We start from the raw sequence: 17,919 nt of genomic DNA, 5'->3' as shown, positions 1-17,919 counted from the left end.
CGAGCAGGAGCGCCCGTATGGCGACCGCCTTCGCGTGCGGCCCCGCAGCTCCCCGCACTCTGCACCGGCGACCGGCGAGACGCAGCGAGCCCGCCGCGCCCGGCATGGCGCCTGCAAGGCAAGTGCTTTGTCTCTGTGTCTTTCTCTCCGTGCCGCTTGCTCGCTCGCAGCCCATCCGCTACTCCGTGGCCGAGGAGAGCGAGAGCGGCTCCCTGGTGGCTCATGTCGCGCAGGACGTGGGGCTGGAGCTGGCGCAGCTCGGGGCTCGCGAGGCCCGGCTGGTGTCGGAGGACGGCCGCCAGCACTTTCACTTAGAGCGCAGCACCGGCCGCCTCGCAGTTAGGGACAGGATCGACCGGGAGGAGCTCTGCGCCCAGGCCCTCACCTGCACGGTCTCCTTTGAGTTACTCCTCGCCAAGCCGCTGCAGTTCTTCCGCATCGAAGTGGCCATAGAGGATATCAATGACCACTCGCCAGTTTTCCCGGAGGAACAAGTGATTTTCAAGATCCCAGAAACGAGCGATCTGGGGTCCCGTTTCCCGCTGGAGGGAGCTCAGGACCTCGATGTTGGCAGCAACAGTCTGCAGGGTTACAGCATTGCTCCCGAGAACGAGTATTTCAGCGTATCCTTCCGGCGTCAGAGCAGGGCAGGCCAATCCGTCGAATTGGTGTTGGAAAAGGCGCTGGACAGAGAGGAACTACCGGAGGTGGCTTTCAGTCTGATTGCGGCGGACGGAGGCTCTCCGCCTCGCAGCGGCACGGCTCAAATCCGCATCGTTGTCCTGGACGCAAATGACAACGCTCCTGTCTTCACGCAGGAGCTATACGATGGACAGGTTTTGGAAAATGCCCCGAAGGGCTCGCTGGTTCTCCGCGTGGTCGCAACTGATGCGGATGTGGGAGCTAACAGAGAGATCTCCTACTCGTTCATTCAAGCGGTGGATCAGAGTCACTCGGCGTTCGAGATCGACGCCCGGAGTGGTGAAATTCGTGTCACGCAGCCTCTGGATTTCGAGACGGCGCCGAAGCACGAGTTCAGCGTGCGCGCCACAGACGGCGGGGGTCTATCGTCGCTCTGTAAAGTGCTAGTGGAGGTGGTGGATGTGAACGACAACGCGCCGGAGCTGGTGGTGAGCTCCTTCGTGAGCCCCGTGGCCGAGAGCGCCTTGCCCGGCACGGTGGTTGGCCTCTTTGTGGTGAAGGACCGCGATGCCGGCGCCAACGGGAAGGTGTCCTGTTGGCTCGAGGAGCAGCCCTCTTTCTCCCTGAGGGCTGCGTATAAGAACTACTACGAGCTGGTGACGGCGAGCGCCCTGGACCGCGAGGAGACGGCACGGTACGTGCTGGCCGTGACGGCGGCCGACGCGGGCTCCCCGCCTCTCAGCACCACGCGCACCTTCACGGTGGACATCTCGGACGTCAACGACAACGCGCCCGTCTTCAACCAGACGTCGTACACCATGTACGTGCGTGAGAACAACGAGGCAGCGACGCTCGTGGGCGCCGTCCGCGCGGCCGACGAGGACGAGGGTCCCAACTCGAGGGTGACCTATTCCCTGGCGGTGAGCGGCTCCGTGGAGCGCGCCCCGCGCTCCTACGTCTCCGTGAACTCCGAGAACGGGAAGGTGTTTGTGCTGCGTCCCCTGGACTACGAGCAGGTGAGGCAGCTGGAGGTGGTGGTGAGCGCGTCCGACTCGGGCTCGCCGCCACGCAGCGCCAACGTCACGGTCCGCATCGTCGTGCTGGACGAGAACGACAACGCGCCCGTGGTGCTGCACCCCGCGCAGGACAGCTCGCCGCCGTCCAGCGAGTTGGTGCCCACGTGGGCCGAGGCGGGCTACCTCGTCACCAAAGTGGTGGCGGTCGACGCCGACTCGGGGCAGAATTCCTGGCTTTCCTACCAACTGCTCAAGGCAACGGAGCCCGGGCTCTTCGCCGTGGGCAGCCAAAGCGGGGAGGTGCGGCTCAAGAGGCCGCTGAGCGACAGGGACGCCGTGAAGCAGAAGCTGGTGGTCCTAGTGCGCGACAACGGGCGGCCGCCGCTGTCCGCCACGGCGGTGCTGGGCGCGCTGCTGCTCGACGGCTTCTCGGACGCGCACATGCCGCGCAGCGGCCTGGCCGCGGATAATGACGACGGCGGCTCCCTCACGCTTTATCTAATCGTCTCCCTGGCCCTCGTCTCGCTGCTCTTCCTCGCGTCCGCCGCCGCCTTCGTCGCGTGCAAGGTGTGCAAGAGGAAGGCGCTCAAGGAGGGCACCGTGCTCTACGGTCCCGGAGACTTGCAGAGCAGCCTGGCCGACGCGGTCGCCGCGGGGACTCTGCCCCGCGCCTACTGCTACGAGGTGAGCCTCACCACGGGCTCGGGCAGCAGCGAGTTCAAGTTCCTGAAGCCGCTCCTCGCCAGCCTGCCACCGCAGCACTGCGGCACAGGCGGCGGCGTTGCCGGTGACGAGGATTTCCCCGGCGGCCTCACCCCCGCGGAGGAACCGCGACCGCAGAGTCCCGGCACGATGCCCACCGCGGCGTTCGGCAGGCTGGCCTTAGACTAGCGCTCCGAGAGTATCAGCCACAGCTGGACCCTTCCCTCCGAAATCGTCAGGAAGAGCTTCACCGGCTGACTCAGGGAGGGAGGGAGAGGGGGTAAGAGACCCATTTCCCTGTGGAAAGGGAAAGGAAATTCCCTCCTGTCGCAAGGCAGTGCAATGCCTTGCTACCACCACCGCTATTGCCCTCACTCTCACCCTAAGAATAAGAGAAAAAAAAAATAAAAGAACGCCCTCGGCTAAAACTATTAGCCGGCGATTCCTTAATATTCGTCCTTTCTTCAGTAGCCTTTTCTGAGTTGCTTGAGTAGCATTAGCTCGAGAACGATCAGTTAATCACCCTTCCCCGTCTTCTAAGGAAATAAAGCCGCGGTTCTCTCTGATGTTCTGTGCTGTTTAACCCCCGTCCTGCCCACGAGAGAGTCTTAAACTCTGCGTACTCTAGTGGAGACCTTTGTAAGATCTACCCTCTTATTTCCCTGGGCCCTCGATCTTCTTTCAGGGGCGTTGTGTGCTTGTTTTTCTGAAGATTTTATTTGAATGTATATAGCCGTACTTTGATAGTTGTTTCTTTTGTGTATTTGTGTGCCTCTCCGTATCCTTTCCTTTCTCGTCCCTTCTTTCTCCACGGTTTTCCTTCTTGTATGATTAGTGTTTCTTAAATAGTGTTTTTTCCCATGCTTTGAGTTGTCACTCTCCGTGTAGGAAGGCACTGTTTGACCATAGGCTGTCGACGACTACATATTCTGAAACCCTATCCCCAAGGAATTCTAATTATAATGTGAAAAAAGTTTAAGTCGTCTTTAATGAAACCAAACAATACAAATAATAAAAGCACGCGAATAAAAAATAATTCAATAAAGCACTATGGCTGCGGAGGCAGCTGTGGACACGTATTTGCCTCCTTCCGCCTAAGGTAAGAGGCTCTAATATTTTAGAAGTGTCAAAGTCTATTTGTAGGCGGGGTAAAAGAAGAGGCAACGCTCGGCATTTTTCATGGGACCTGGGGAATGTGGCTGAGAAACGCTCGAGCACTGATGAAGCACCGTCGTGGACCCATTCCAGGGAGTGGCCCTGGACTTTCGAAAGCCTATTGTATCTCGATAAAAATTATTGGGCATATTGTAAGCCGCCGGTGCGCGTGTGCGGCTGAGAAAGTGTGGAAACGGGAGGAGGGGTAGTTTTGCCGGCGCTGGAGCGCTGCAGTGCTTCTTTGCGGCTGCAAGTGTCGCTGTTGGCTCACGATGGGGCCGATCGCCAGGCAGAGAGCGCGAGACGAGAAGTGAGCCCGAGAGAAAGGAGCCGCCACCGCCGGAGTGACGGTAAGGAGAGCGCAGGAAGGAGCGCGGAGCGAGACGAGCCTGGTTGTGCTGTGAGGGGAAGCGGAGCGAACAGGAGGAGGGCGAAAGCGGTGTCTCGACTGGAAATGTGGTCGCGGGAGAAGCGCGTCACCCGGCGAGATCGGGCGCTGCTGTGGTACGTCCTGGTGGCAGCGTGGGAGGTGTCGTGCGGTCAGCTGCGCTACTCGGTGCCCGAGGAGATGCAGAAGGGCTCCTTCGTGGGCGACGTGGCCAAGGACCTGGGGCTGGAACTCTCGGCGCTCCAAGACCGTGGCGCCCGCATCGTAGATAAAGGTAGGAAGAACTATTTTTCTCTGCATGAGAGAACCGGCCATTTAGTGACGGCGGAACGCATAGATCGGGAGCAGCTCTGCGGACGGTTGCAGACGTGCCTGATAAATCTAGAAATCTTAGTCGAAATCTCCATAAGACTTTTCAAAGTGGAGATAGAAATCACCGATCTAAATGACAATGCTCCCAAGTTCCAGGAAGATAAGCTGCAGTTACGAGTGAGTGAAACTGCAGCTGTGGGAACGCGGTTCCCACTGGAAGAAGCACAAGACGCGGACGTGGGGCTGAATGCGCTGCAGCGCTACGAGCTGAGCGGGGACGAGCACTTCTCTCTGGCCGTTCAGAAGGCACCCGAAGGGGAGAAACGTCCCGCGCTGGTGCTGGCGAAGGCACTGGACCGCGAGGAAGCTGCCTTTCACGAGCTTGTGCTTTCGGCGGTGGACGGCGGGGATCCAGCGAGGACTAGCACGGCGCGGATCCGTGTGGTCGTGCTGGACGCAAACGACAACGCGCCGGTGTTCAGCCAGGCGGTGTACACGGTGCGTGTAAGGGAAGACGTGCCGGTTGGCTTCGTCCTGCTCGCCGTGAACGCCACGGATGCGGACGAGGGCACCAATGCAGAACTCAGCTACTCTTTACTAAAGACGTCCGGCGGAGCATCGCGACTTTTTCAGGTACACTTCCGCACCGGGGACCTCACGACGACGGGGAGCCTGGACTACGAGGAAGCGCCTTTCTATGAGCTGGAGGTACAGGCGAAGGATGGTGGGGACCTTTCAGAAACGACAAAAGTCCTGGTGAACCTGATCGACGTCAATGACAACGCACCTGTAATCACCGTGACATCTGTCCTGAGCTCTGTTTCGGAGGACAGCCCCCCGGGGACTGTAATCGCTTTGCTAAATGTGAAAGATGAAGATTCAGGGGTGAGTGGGGAGGTCAGACTGTCCCTCGCCGACACGCTCCCCTTCCGCCTGGAGAAGTCCTTTGAGGACTACTACAGCGTGGTGACATCGAGGGAGCTGGACCGCGAGGAGATGGCGGAGTACAACGTGACGGTGCGCGCGACGGACGGCGGGTCGCCCGCGCTGTGGAGCAGCGCGGTGCTGCCGCTGCGCGTGCTGGACGTGAACGACAACGCGCCGGTGTTCGCGGAGGCGCGCTACAGCGCGTGGCTGCCCGAGAACAACGCCAAGGGCGCGCTGGTGCTGACGGTGCGCGCGTGGGACGCGGACTGGGGCGAGAACGCGCGCGTGCGGTACCGGCTGTGGGAGGGGCAGGTGCGCGGCGCGCCGCTCTCGTCGTACGTGTCGGTGCACGCGGAGACGGGCGCGCTGTACGCGCTGCGCTCGTTCGACTACGAGGAGGTGCGCGAGGTGGAACTGTGGGTGCGCGCGGAGGACGGCGGCGCCCCGGCGCTGAGCAGCAACGTGTCGGTGCGGCTCTTGATCGTGGACGAGAACGACAACGCGCCGCAGGTGCTGTACCCGCCGGCGGCGTCGCCGGGCGCGGGCTGGACGGGCGTGGAGCTGGCGCCGCGCTCGGCGGAGCCCGGGGCGCTGGTGGCCAAGGTGGTGGCGGTGGACGCGGACTCGGGGCAGAACGCGTGGCTGTCGTACGAGCTGGCCAAGGCGACGGAGCCGGGGCTGTTCCGCGTGGGGCTGCACAGCGGCGAGGTGCGCACGGCGCGCTTCCCGCTGGCGCGCGACGCGCTGCGCCACAGCCTCGTGGTGGTGGTGAAGGACCACGGGCAGCCGGCGCTGTCGACCACGGCCACGCTGACGCTGGTGCTGGCCGAGAGCGTGGCCGAGCTGCTGTGGGAGGCGGGCGGCGCGGCTGCGCCGGGCGACGACGGCGACGAGGCGGGCGGCAGCGTGACACGCTGGCTCGTGGTGGCCGTGGCGGCCGTGGGCTGCCTCTTGGTGGCCTTCCTGCTGGCGCTGCTGGCGCTGCGCCTACGCCAGTGGCGCCGCTCCCGCCTGCTGGCCGCGGGCAGCGGGGCCTTGCGCGCCGTGCCGACCTCGCACTTCGTGGGCATCGACGGCGTGCGCGCCTTCCTGCACTCCTACGCGCACGACGTCTCGCTCACCGCCGACTCGCGCAAGAGCCAGCTCGGCTGTCCGGGCGGCAGCTGCTGCAACACCCTCCCGGCCGCGCCGCCGCCCGACAAAGGCGCGCCGCTGCTGCTGCCCGAAGAGCCCTCGAGCGCCCGCGGCGACGGCGACAGCGGAGACGCCCTCCTGGTGAGTCCTGCCGTCTGCTCTCTTATGCTCTCTTCACTCTTCGCTGCCTTGCTGCTCTAGGCTTCCGCAGCACTGGGCTTTCCTATCACCATCTGGGTTTCTTTACAAGTGAAGGTAGAGTCTCTTTTTTTGGCAAAGCATATCCTCTTCGGTTGCTGGTTTGTCTTTTAGTTTCTTTTGGAGTGTTGAATTTGTTGGGGAATGATGGAGATGGGAGTGTGCTGCGTGAATCAGCAATATTTTTGATGGGGGAATTGCTCTCAGCAATTGCTATGTTAGCTGAAGAGTTGCATGTTTTGAAAATAGTGTGTGTCCCTCCTATAGGAGGTTGTTAAAGAGTGTCTCGAAGCAGGCAATCTGGTGACCCTGTCTGTGTTATAAGGCTTCATGTCCTTACTTCTGCCTGTCATGGCTTATATGTTTTAGAACATGCATGTTTATGTTTAGAATGTATGTCTAGTACATTTGGTACATGCCATTACAGTGTGCTGGACATACAGATGTGTTCTACTTGTGTGTAGGTGTTCATCCTGGTGCATCAGGAAGAGAAATGGTGTGTGCTGAGGGTATTTGATTTCTAGAAACTTGATATTTGTGAGGGTCACAGATAACCTTACAAGTTATAAATATTTTGTTGCAGGTGTTGGGGGAGCTCTGTCTCAGGGACTGCTGAAGGGCACATTGTCCCTTCTGTTTTACTTGTTACAACAAGCTAACAGATGTGATAAAATGCATTCTCAACCCCTTCTGCATAATGGGCTTCCATCTATACTGAGAGTTCTGGGTAGGCCTCCAGTTCGCTTGTTATCAACCAGATACCTTCAATTCTACCTGCTCCGAGTGCTGCCAATCAGTTATTATAATGTGATTCCTCCATTTCTGAATATTTCAAATGCTAGCCGTGTCTCTTATCATGACCTAAAGCCAGGCCTCAGTGTTCCTTAGAATGAGTTAGAAATGCATGACAGGAGGAGAAGCTTTCATCCCTCTGGCTAATGGTCAAAACTGTGAAAGCTTCTTTGCTCAATATGTCTCTGCACTACATACTCTATCTTGTGGCATAGATAGGGACAAAAGTGACATAGATAGGAGGCAAAGAAAGTGAGTGCAGGCAGTGCAAGGATGCTGAGAGGCTGGGTGAGGAAGAGGAAGGAAAGTGGGGCAGGTAAGATTCATGCCTGGGAATACTTTGATTAAACCTGTTGAATCATGACCTGCACCAGCTGTGCCAAAGCCTCTTGCTATTGTGTCTTCAAACAGTAATTTTGTATCTATACGAGGACAGCTTGCCTAAAATGACTAACAAAACCCATAGTAAGTATGTTTCTTTTGACCTGCATGGCCTGGTAAAGCCACAATGGAGAGTTTCATCCTTACCAGTTGTATTTAGGTGTATTATGTCTTGAGTTGTCTTCCATCACTCTTTGCTGGAGGTCTTCCCTATGGAGTGGACTTTTGCTTTGCAACCAGAGGAGAGAAGCTAAACCAGAATCTCCCAGTATCTCTCATAACACTTAAACTTTCACATGCATAGGAGATGAGCAAGCATCTTAGTACAAGAGCGGTGAGAGTTTCTGAAAGTGGGAACTCATGAAAGTGTCTGAAAATGAGGAAAAGGCCTCTTGCCTTCCATATAGGCCCAAGCAAGGAATTCGGGCTTAGTTTGCAACTGGAGGCCTCACAGACTTCCAGGAAGTCTGGTGGTGGATCTTCAAGGCAGACTTGTGGCAAAACAGCTGTGAATCTTAGTAAGGAAGCACTTCTCTCCCTGTCGTCATACAGAGGCCATGGAGGTGTATATAGATAACCAATAGCGACTGAGAAATCTAAGCTCCTGATTTGTGAGAAGGAGCTCAGGGAGAACTTCTGCATACACCCTCACCCATGCTTACTCTTAATGGTCAGCAGGAAGTAAGAAAGTGTTATTGCATATCCCCTGGCACCTCTGATACCTGCCTTAGCAGAGAGCCACACACCAGCATGGTGTGGCCTGGAGGAGAATGTTTCTGGCAAAGCAGCACACAGCTTGTGTCTTCATATGCCATGCTATATCACCCAGGGCCAGAGCCAGACCTTCCTAAATGGCATAAGGAAGGCCACAGTTGCAAGCAGGAGTACTTTCACCTCACAGGCAGCGTGTTCAAACTGAACAATGTGAGATTGTTGCTGCCGTGGGCCTCGAGCCACAAAGATTGCAGACGTGCCTACCCCAGTGGCTTTCTGGATGGTTGTTTTCAGGTGGAGCTCAGAGCAAAGATCTTACCTTATTCTGTACTTCCCTTTTCTCTGTCAACAAGCTACACATACTAAAAAAAAAAAAAAAAAAAAAAAAAGCATGTTTAATAAGAAATTCAGTTCTACTGGTATGTCACCCACAGTTTTCTCAATCAGCATTATTTGTAGTTTTAGCTGTAGAAGGGACTCATGAAGGTACATGACACACAAATAAAATGTGTGCACATTCAGTTGTTCCTGCTAGCTAATCCCTGAATTGTTTTAGTAGTGGCATGGAGTGGCTGTCTTTTTTCTATTTTTGCACTAACTTTCACTTGAGCTAGGCCATCGAAGAACGTGGCAGGCTGTAATTTACTTTATTGACTTTTGTTTAGAATTGAACTCTCCCTGTGAATGGAGAAAAGATGTGGAGAAAAGATGTAAACTTCAGTTAGTCGCAGATCATGCACCTTCTTAAGGAGATGTTCTTTAGACAGATGAGATTGTCTTAAAGTAGACCCTTTGACAATCTATTTTTTTTTCCCATCAGTGCACATGGTCTACAAACTTTAGACCCTTTACATTTCCTCCTAATAACAAATTGGGCAGATGAATGTCTCCAGAAGTTCAAAGTTGTGGACCTGATGCATGTCATGAAGAAATGGCTAGTCCAGATGGTCATTTCCTGATATATATAATACACAAAATATGAGGATCAAAGACAACCCTGCATGTTGTGGAAGGCTGAAGCTGAGACTGAGGTGGATTGTGTGTATTGGGGAACATATGAGGTGTATTTCCTTGATTCTGAGCATTTTAATGCTTTCTTATTAGAAGTGGAAATGGATGTCTGCCTGTGGGTTTTTTGGTTACTTTAGGTAGGAATTGGGTAGTACATCTCTTAGCTCTTACTCTATAGATCATGCTAAGGATGTAGGGCCTAGTGTGCAACTTGAGGACTTGCTGACTTCCAGATGCCTGTGGAGTTATATCTCGTGACAGAGTTGCAGCCAAGTAACTGCAGATGATCTCCCTGGGAACACCTGCAATTCCACTGACACCTCTGATCTTGGTTTCCCAGCTGGCAATGTGTGGACATGATCCCATGTGGTGCAGAGTGCTTCTAGCAAATACCAGATTCTTCTGGTCTGTCCTTATTGCTTAGAGGACTTATAGACACACAGCCAGCCTTTCAGTGTTCCATTCTGCATCGTGGCTCAGGGTAGGGCTCAGGCCTTCCCACATGTCAGAAGAAAGGCTACAGTTGCAGGCAGGAGTACTTCCAGCTGAACATCGTCTCCAAAAATGGCTTTTTTACTGAGAAGTTTCCAAAGCACACAGGCAGTGTGCTAAAATGAACAAGGTGTGATTGCTTTTATGAGACACCTCAAACAACAGAGATCTCAGCATGCCTACCGCAACAGTTTTATGGACGCAATAGGACTCAGTGTCTGGCTGTGCTCAAGGAAAAGCAACTGCTTTGTTTTCTACTACCTTTGACTGCAATTGATGGGACAATAGGTGAAACAAAAAAGAACTGAAAATACCGGGCAAAGTCTAATATTGCTTTGAAAAGACTTAAGCTATGAAATCATTATATTAACAACTGGACCACTGGTTTGAATATGTTTGAATGACATTGAATTGCAGAGTGTACTGGTCCTAATATGAATGGCCAACTATTTTAAAGAATGCTTCATCATTTTACAGTACGAGTCACCACAATCTGTTCATTTTGTCTCTGCTTTTGGAGTGTGGGGAACAACAGATAATCATATATCTTATCCTTTGCTTTCCGTAGGTGTCGTAATATTTTTAAACACTCAATATGCCAGTCGGTGCCACTAGAAGATACACCCTCAACACAGGCTGTCCTCAAAAAAAAAAAAAAAACCCACAACCCACAACACCCCACCAAATCTCTTTATATCCCCTCTTCCTGATGTTTTGACACTTTATTGAGGCCAGGGATGGTCTTTTGATCGATATGTATTCTCTGTGCTACTGTATATTCTGGAGCTCAGCTATCAATTGGATTTGTTTATTTTCATGTTCCCTGTGTAAAGGAGCTGTGGCAATATAGCCGTCCCTCAGATCCTTCCTTCTTCAACAGGAAGAGATGCATGCAAGAGTCACTGCCCGCAACGTTTTCCAGGAAAGTTTCTTAGAATGTGGTTTGTGCTGCAGTAAGGTCTGACAAAGTCAGGAGATGACAAGTAATTTATCAAAGAGACACAGATCAAAAACAAGTTCCTATGTCATGTTGTATGACACAGATAGAGTGATGCTGGGTTGTGAGGTGAGAAATGACAGATGAAATGGGATTTGATCTCCTGTGACTTCTGTGCATTTCTCAGGCACTGAGATTTCCAGCCTACTCGAGCAGCAGTGACCACTGAGTTTATTTGCAACTGGTGAAGAAATCTGGTCGCCTGCTAGCTAGAAGTTTCCCCTGCACTGAAACACTAATCACTTCCCATTCCATCTGCTGTCCTAGACCCTAGTACCAGAATTGTCACTTCTAATGGTTCTTGGCAGTTCAGATTGAACTGTTCATTACTTTTTTTTCCTTTTCCCTTAGCAAGTTCTTGTTTTATTAGATCCTCCAGCAAGAGAATTTGTGATGCCCAAGATATGTATTGAGTGGTAATTTATTGAATTGTAGTTTTGATGTCACAAAGCCTTTGTTATGTTGTTCTTCATATTTATTTTTCTTTCTTTCTTTTTTCTTCTTTTGAAGTTAGAGGTATTCTTTCACAGTTAGCATTCACTAACAAACCTTTGAACAAACCTTTGTATTTCCTGGAAATATCTTGAAATGTCCCTTTATGTATTCTATATGGACAGGCAGGAAAACAGATTTAATCGATCACTTTTTTTTTTTTTTTTTTTTGACGTCCACTTGATTTATGGAAGTGTTTGTCATACGAAACGAAACTAGTTATCTTTTAGTGGTATACTGAGTGAAATAGGACGCGCCTGTGAAGGAGACAAAAGCAATCTTTGGGTTCTTCTTTCATTAAAAAAAAAAAAAAAAAAAAAAAAGACGGCTGCGTGTTTCCCTTCGGGTGTAACTATCATCTTCTCGTTAGCAAGTGTGAATGTTTCTTCTCATAGCATACCATGAGGTCTGCTGGTGCTGCACTTGGGGACTGGCAAAGTGAGATGGACATTTTGTGCTAAAGGGTTTTTTTTTTTGAATGATTTCTCTTCTACTTTTCCCCCTCCATCCCCCCTAAAAAAAGTACCTTCACGTGATTCATTATGTTGAGCGGGAAGCATTTGTTTTACGTGTTTTTTTTTTTCTTTTCCGTAATGTAGTTCCAAATTAATTGTGAGTGCGTGTCCGTGAATGAGGAAACAAAGCTGTGTCTCTGGTCATGAGGAGGGTCTCACTTCCCTGTAAATAAACAAATCGATGTCGTTGTCTACCGCAGCAGTTTTGATGCGGAAAGAGTCGAAATAGTGAAGATGGAGAAAACCTTATTTCTCTACGGTCGTGGATTTTCTGCATTCTTCGGTTGTTTCTTATCGCTTTTGCCATCCGTGGTGGTAGTGCAGGGCGTCACTGTGTCTTTTAATATCGAGCCTAAGGTAAAGAGGGAGCTTGATGGAAAAACCCAGCGTGATGGTACTAGTTCTCCTATGATCTCTAACGTCTTAGTCGCCCTCAACTTTTCGTAATATTTCGAGACTACTCAGAATAATTTCCATTTCATTTCGCAAATTTCTTAAGCGATGAGTTAGAAGGTTAACTTTTGTAGAGACACTATATGACATTTAAATTGTGTTACCGGAAAGGGAGGAATAGCCTCCACTGATGGGGCCACTTCTTTCGTGTTTATCTTTCCATTCAGCTTAATACCTTTGCTTCAATCCGATTTTTATTTGTCTCAGAATTGGTATTGCCTGCCGGTCTTCCCGCCCAACCCCCTTACCATCATGCCCAGTTAGAGATGCGATTAGTATCTCTAATTTAATGGCCTTTCCTAGCTTCTAATTGTGCCTTCCGGAAGACCATTTCTCACTGTCTTGTGATTAGTTACGTTAGCAGTACACATTCTTTAGCACATCTTAGGAAGCACAGAGGCTTCCTTCTGTCAGCGTATTCAATTTATTTTGTTATTTCTTCTAAACAACCCTCTAGTCATTCATTTACTGCTTGAGATATCGTTTTTACCGCTTGAGATAATGTTTACAATCGAAGGGGTATCAGTCCACACCTGTCCCTTTTCTGTCCTGTCTGGATGGATTTGCCTGTACTCTACGGGATCAACGAGCTCTTGTTTACGACTGTTAGTGGATTAAAACTATAAGGTCAGATACTAAGCAAATGTAAAGTTACAAAATTATCGGTGGAGAGGGGAGAAACAAAGTAGAATTGGCATCAGGCTCTGATGTGGGGGTGGAAACCAAAATGAAAAGTAGGTTTGGGAGGTAAGAAAGACTGCTAATGAAAGCAATTAACAAATACAAAGGCTAAGGCAATGAACAACAAAAGGATCGAGTAGATGGATATGTCGTCTGAAGGAGCCATCGGAACAATTCAGGTCTCTATGCCTGCGTATTCCTCTAAGTCCGGCTGCACCACCTTTTACATTTTTTTATTTCTTTGTTTTAGAAATGTCTATTTTAACTGAATGAACGCAACAACATTCTGTTTCCGGTAGGTTAGAAGCTATAAATACTTTGAAAGAACCTTTGCTTTAGTTTCCAATAATGCGATTATAGCTGAATGCATCAGAGTAGACTGCTGAGTTGATCAGAAAAGATGGAAATTTGTAATACACATATTACTTTCTATATCGATGGACAAGGATTCTGAGGCATCCAACTATGACGATTCTTGCAATATCGAGTAATCCATTTATTGCATGCTACTTTCCTTCCACTGATTTAGGGAGGATCTTCATAGTTGGCATTTACCATGAGTAGGGATTGGTTTTGACCTGGGGGAAGGTATCGATCCTTATCAGAGCACCTCATGGCACTGCTTGCTTCTTGCTGTACTCTCTGAGATGGCAAAAACGGAGAGTTAGCGTGCTCTGCTGCAGGACCATTTCCTTTTCCTATTTCCTTTTCCATCATTCTTTCTGTGTTCCAATATACACTTTCCTTTTCCTTTTTTTTTTTTGTTTTCCTTCTACCTTCCTCTAATTCTTTTCAATCTCCTTCTCTTTTTCCAGTTCCGTTTTGCCATTCCATTTGTCTTTTTCTGTCGTCTTTGAAGCCTTGCACACAAGGACGCCCTCACCGTGTAATCTGTAAACCGATCTGTAAAGGCCGCCGTCCGGAGGAGCAGTTCCCGGCGCGGGCCGCAGGGTGGTGCTGTCGGCCAAGGCGGCGCTCAGCGGCGCTGCGGCTCTCGCGGGGAGGCGGCGGCGATCGGGAAGGCGAGCGGAGCGGCGAGCGCTCGCTCCTCCGCGCCAGCCGCTGCCGGACACCTCGGCCGTCCCTCAGCGCAGCGCCCTGGGCGAGCAGGAGCGCCCGTATGGCGGCCGTCTTCGCGTGCGGCCCCGCAGCTCCCCGCACTCTGCACCGGCGACCGGCGAGACGCAGCGAGCCCGCCGCGCCCGGCATGGCGCCTGCAAGGCAAGTGCTTTGTCTCTGTGTCTTTCTCTCCGTGCCGCTTGCTCGCTCGCAGCCCATCCGCTACTCCGTGGCCGAGGAGAGCGAGAGCGGCTCCCTGGTGGCTCATGTCGCGCAGGACGTGGCGCTGGAGCTGGCGCAGCTCGGGGCTCGCGAGGCCCGGCTGGTGTCGGAGGACGGCCGCCAGCACTTTCACTTAGAGCGCAGCACCGGCCGCCTCGCAGTTAGGGACAGGATCGACCGGGAGGAGCTCTGCGGCCAGGCCCTCACCTGCACGGTCTCCTTTGAGTTACTGCTCGCCAATCCGCTGCAGTTCTTCCGCATCGAAGTGGCCATAGAGGATATCAATGACCACTCACCAGTTTTCCCCGAGGAACAAGTGACTTTCAAGATCCCCGAAACGAGCGATCCGGGGTCCCGTTTCCCGCTGGAGGGAGCTCAGGACCTCGATGTTGGCAGCAACAGTCTGCAGGCTTATAGCATCGCTCCCGATAACGAGTATTTCAGCGTCTCTTTTGGTAAACCGGGTGAAGGCGATAGTTCTATTGAATTAGTGTTGGAAAAGATGCTGGACAGAGAGAAACAACCAGAGGATACTTTTAGTCTGATTGCGACGGACGGGGGCTCTCCACCCCGCAGCGGGACGACTCAGATCCGCATCGTTGTCCTGGATGTAAATGACAACGCACCTGTCTTCTCCCAGAAACTCTACAGAAGTCAGGTTTTGGAAAACGCCCCGGAGGGCTCGCTGGTTCTCCGCGTGCTGGCAACTGACGCGGATGTGGGACCTAACGGCGAGATCTCGTATTCGTTCAGTCAAGCGGTGGATCACAGTCACTCGGCGTTCGAGATCGACGCCCGGAGTGGTGAAATTCGTGTCACGCAGCCTCTGGATTTCGAGGCGGCGCAGAAGCACGAGCTCAGCGTGCGCGCCACAGACGGCGGGGGTCTATCGTCGCTCTGCAAGGTGCTGGTGGAGGTGGTGGATGTGAACGACAACGCGCCGGAGCTGGTGGTGAGCTCCTTCGTGAGCCCCGTGGCCGAGAGCGCTTTGCCCGGCACGGTGGTTGGCCTCTTTGTGGTGAAGGACCGCGATGCCGGCGCCAACGGGAAGGTGTCCTGTTGGCTCGAGGAGCAGCCCTCTTTCTCCCTGAGGGCTGCGTATAAGAACTACTACGAGCTGGTGACGGCGAGCGCCCTGGACCGCGAGGAGACGGCGCGGTACGTGCTGGCCGTGACGGCGGCCGACGCGGGCTCCCCGCCTCTCAGCACCACGCGCACCTTCACGGTGGACATCTCGGACGTCAACGACAACGCGCCCATCTTCAACCAGACGTCGTACTCCATGTACGTGCGTGAGAACAACGAGGCAGCGACTCTTGTGGGCGCCGTCCGCGCGGCCGATGTGGACGAGGGTCCCAACTCGAGGGTGACCTATTCCCTGGCGGCGGACGGCTCCGCGGAGCGCGCCCCGCGCTCCTACGTCTCCGTGAACTCCGAGAACGGGAAGGTGTTTGTGCTGCGGCCCCTGGACTACGAGCAGGTGAGGCAGCTGGAGGTGGTGGTGAGCGCGTCCGACTCGGGCTCGCCGCCACGCAGCGCCAACGTCACGGTCCGCATCGTCGTGCTGGACGAGAACGACAACGCGCCCGTGGTGCTGCACCCCGCGCAGGACAGCTCGCCGCCGTCCAGCGAGCTGGTGCCCACGTGGGCCGAGGCGGGCTACCTCGTCACCAAAGTGGTGGCGGTCGACGCCGACTCAGGGCAGAATTCCTGGCTTTCCTACCAACTGCTCAAGGCAACGGAGCCCGGGCTCTTCGCCGTGGGCAGCCAAAGCGGGGAGGTGCGGCTCAAGAGGCCGCTGAGCGACAGGGACGCCGTGAAGCAGAAGCTGGTGGTCCTGGTGCGCGACAACGGGCGGCCGCCGCTGTCCGCCACGGCGGTGCTGGGCGCGCTGCTGCTCGACGGCTTCTCGGACGCGCACATGCCGCGCAGCGGCCTGGCCGCGGATAATGACGACGGCGGCTCCCTCACGCTTTATCTGATTGTCTCCCTGGTCCTCGTGTCGCTGCTCTTCCTCGCGTCCGCCGCCGCCTTCGTCGCGTGCAAGGTGTGCAAGAGGAAGGCGCTCAAGGAGGGCACCGTGCTCTACGGCCCCGGAGACTTGCAGAGCACCCTGGCCGACGCGGTCGCCGCGGGGACTCTGCCCCACGCCTACTGCTACGAGGTGAGCCTCACCACGGGCTCGGGCAGCAGCGAGTTCAAGTTCCTGAAGCCGCTCCTCGCCAGCCTGCCACCGCAGCACTGTGGCACAGGCGGCGGCGTTGCCGGTGACGAGGATTTCCCCGGCGGCCTCACCCCCGCGGAGGAACCGCGACCGCAGAGTCCCGGCACGCTGCCCGCCGCGGCGTTCGGCAGGCTGGCCTTAGACTAGCGCTCCGCGAGCATCAGCCACGGCTCGACCCTTCCCTCCGAAACCTGCGGGGAAGATCCTCGCTTAGGTGAGCCAGGGCGGGAGGGTGATGGACAGGAAACTTCTCTCCTCTCACAACACGGTGCAACAGCTTGTTGCCTCCCCACCATTTCCCGCGCACCCACCATCCTCGCCCGCCTCCACCCGAAGAATAAAGGAAAAAATAATGTATAATCGCCCTCGACTTTATCTATTAGCTGTTAATTCCTTAATGTTCGTCCTTTCCTCAGTAGCCTTTTCTGAAGCGTTTGAGTAGCAGAATTAGAGCCGTAGCGTCCCATTAAACCAATTTCCTTGCTTGTAGTGAAATAAAACCGCGGTTCTCGGCTGATATTCTGTGCTGTTTCACCCTCCTCCCGTCCACGAGAGAGACTGAAACTCTGCGTACTTTTTGGAGTCTTTTGCAAGATCTACTCTCTTCCTTCCCTGAGCCCAGGATCTCCCTTCAAGGGAGTATTACCGTAGTGTGCTTGGTCTTCAAAACATTTTATTTGAAGTTGCATAGCGGTACTTGGATCTGTTTATTTTTCTTTTTTCCTTATGTGTTTATATCCATATCCCTGCCTTTCTCGTCTCTTCTTTCTCTACAGTGTTCATTTTTACATGCGTAGAGTCTCTTAACAATGTTTTCCTCATGCTTTGAGTTGTCACTACCCATTTAGGAAGGCACTGTCTGATCGAAGGCTGTCAACCACTACATATTTCGAAAGCCTTGCATTGTATGGAATTTTAATTATAATGTGGAATATATTAAGTCATCTTTGTTCAAAATAAACACAAAAATAATAAGAGTAGGCCAATTTAAAAAAAAATACAATAAAATACGTTGGTTACGGAGGCAGCTATGGACACGTATTTCTCTCCGCCTACCTAATGTAAGGGGCTCAAAGACATTCAGAATTGTCAAGGTCTCTTTGGGGACGGTGTAAAATAAGAGTGCTCGGCATTTTTCTTTGCACCTGGGGAATGTGGCTGAGAAACGCTCGAGCACCGACGAAGCACCGTCGTGGACCCATTGCAGAGAGTGGCCTTGGGCTTTCGAAAGCCAGTTGCGTCTCGATAAAAAATGTTGGGCATATTGTAAGCCGCGGGTGCGCCTGTGCGGCTGAGAGAGAGTGGAAACGGGAGGAGGGGTAGCGTTGCCGGCGCTGGAGCGCTGCAGTGCTTCTTTGCGGCTGCAAGTGTCGCTGTTGGCTCACGATGAGGCCGATCGTCAGGCAGAGAGC

The 17,919-nt window shown here is 53.2% G+C and overlaps 3 protein-coding genes across 3 annotated transcripts; all 3 read left to right on the top strand.

Annotated features, from left to right (window-relative positions):
- The first annotated feature begins 97 nt into the window (after nt 1-97).
- LOC148595078 (protocadherin beta-15-like) lies at nt 98-2,549 on the top strand. The gene has a single exon (XM_088522726.1). The coding sequence runs from the start codon at nt 105-107 to the stop codon at nt 2,547-2,549; it is 2,445 nt and encodes an 814-aa protein (XP_088378852.1). The 5' UTR covers nt 98-104.
- A 1,420-nt stretch (nt 2,550-3,969) lies between these two features.
- Nucleotides 3,970-6,477, top strand: LOC104579988 (protocadherin gamma-A3). The gene has a single exon (XM_010227441.2). It carries the CDS (start codon nt 3,970-3,972, stop codon nt 6,475-6,477), a length of 2,508 nt encoding a protein of 835 aa, XP_010225743.2.
- Nucleotides 6,478-14,209: 7,732 nt separating this feature from the next.
- Nucleotides 14,210-16,654, top strand: LOC148595077 (protocadherin beta-15-like). The gene has a single exon (XM_088522725.1). The coding sequence runs from the start codon at nt 14,210-14,212 to the stop codon at nt 16,652-16,654; it is 2,445 nt and encodes an 814-aa protein (XP_088378851.1).
- Nucleotides 16,655-17,919: the final 1,265 nt, after the last annotated feature.

The sequence above is a fragment of the Tinamus guttatus genome, unplaced genomic scaffold (assembly GCF_059628265.1).
Source record: "Tinamus guttatus ecotype Peru unplaced genomic scaffold, ASM5962826v1 Tinamus_guttatus_pri_ptg000155l, whole genome shotgun sequence".
Taxonomy (NCBI): domain Eukaryota; kingdom Metazoa; phylum Chordata; class Aves; order Tinamiformes; family Tinamidae; genus Tinamus; species Tinamus guttatus.
Note: the sequence above shows the minus strand (reverse complement) of the source record. Positions and strands in the feature narration are given on the sequence as shown.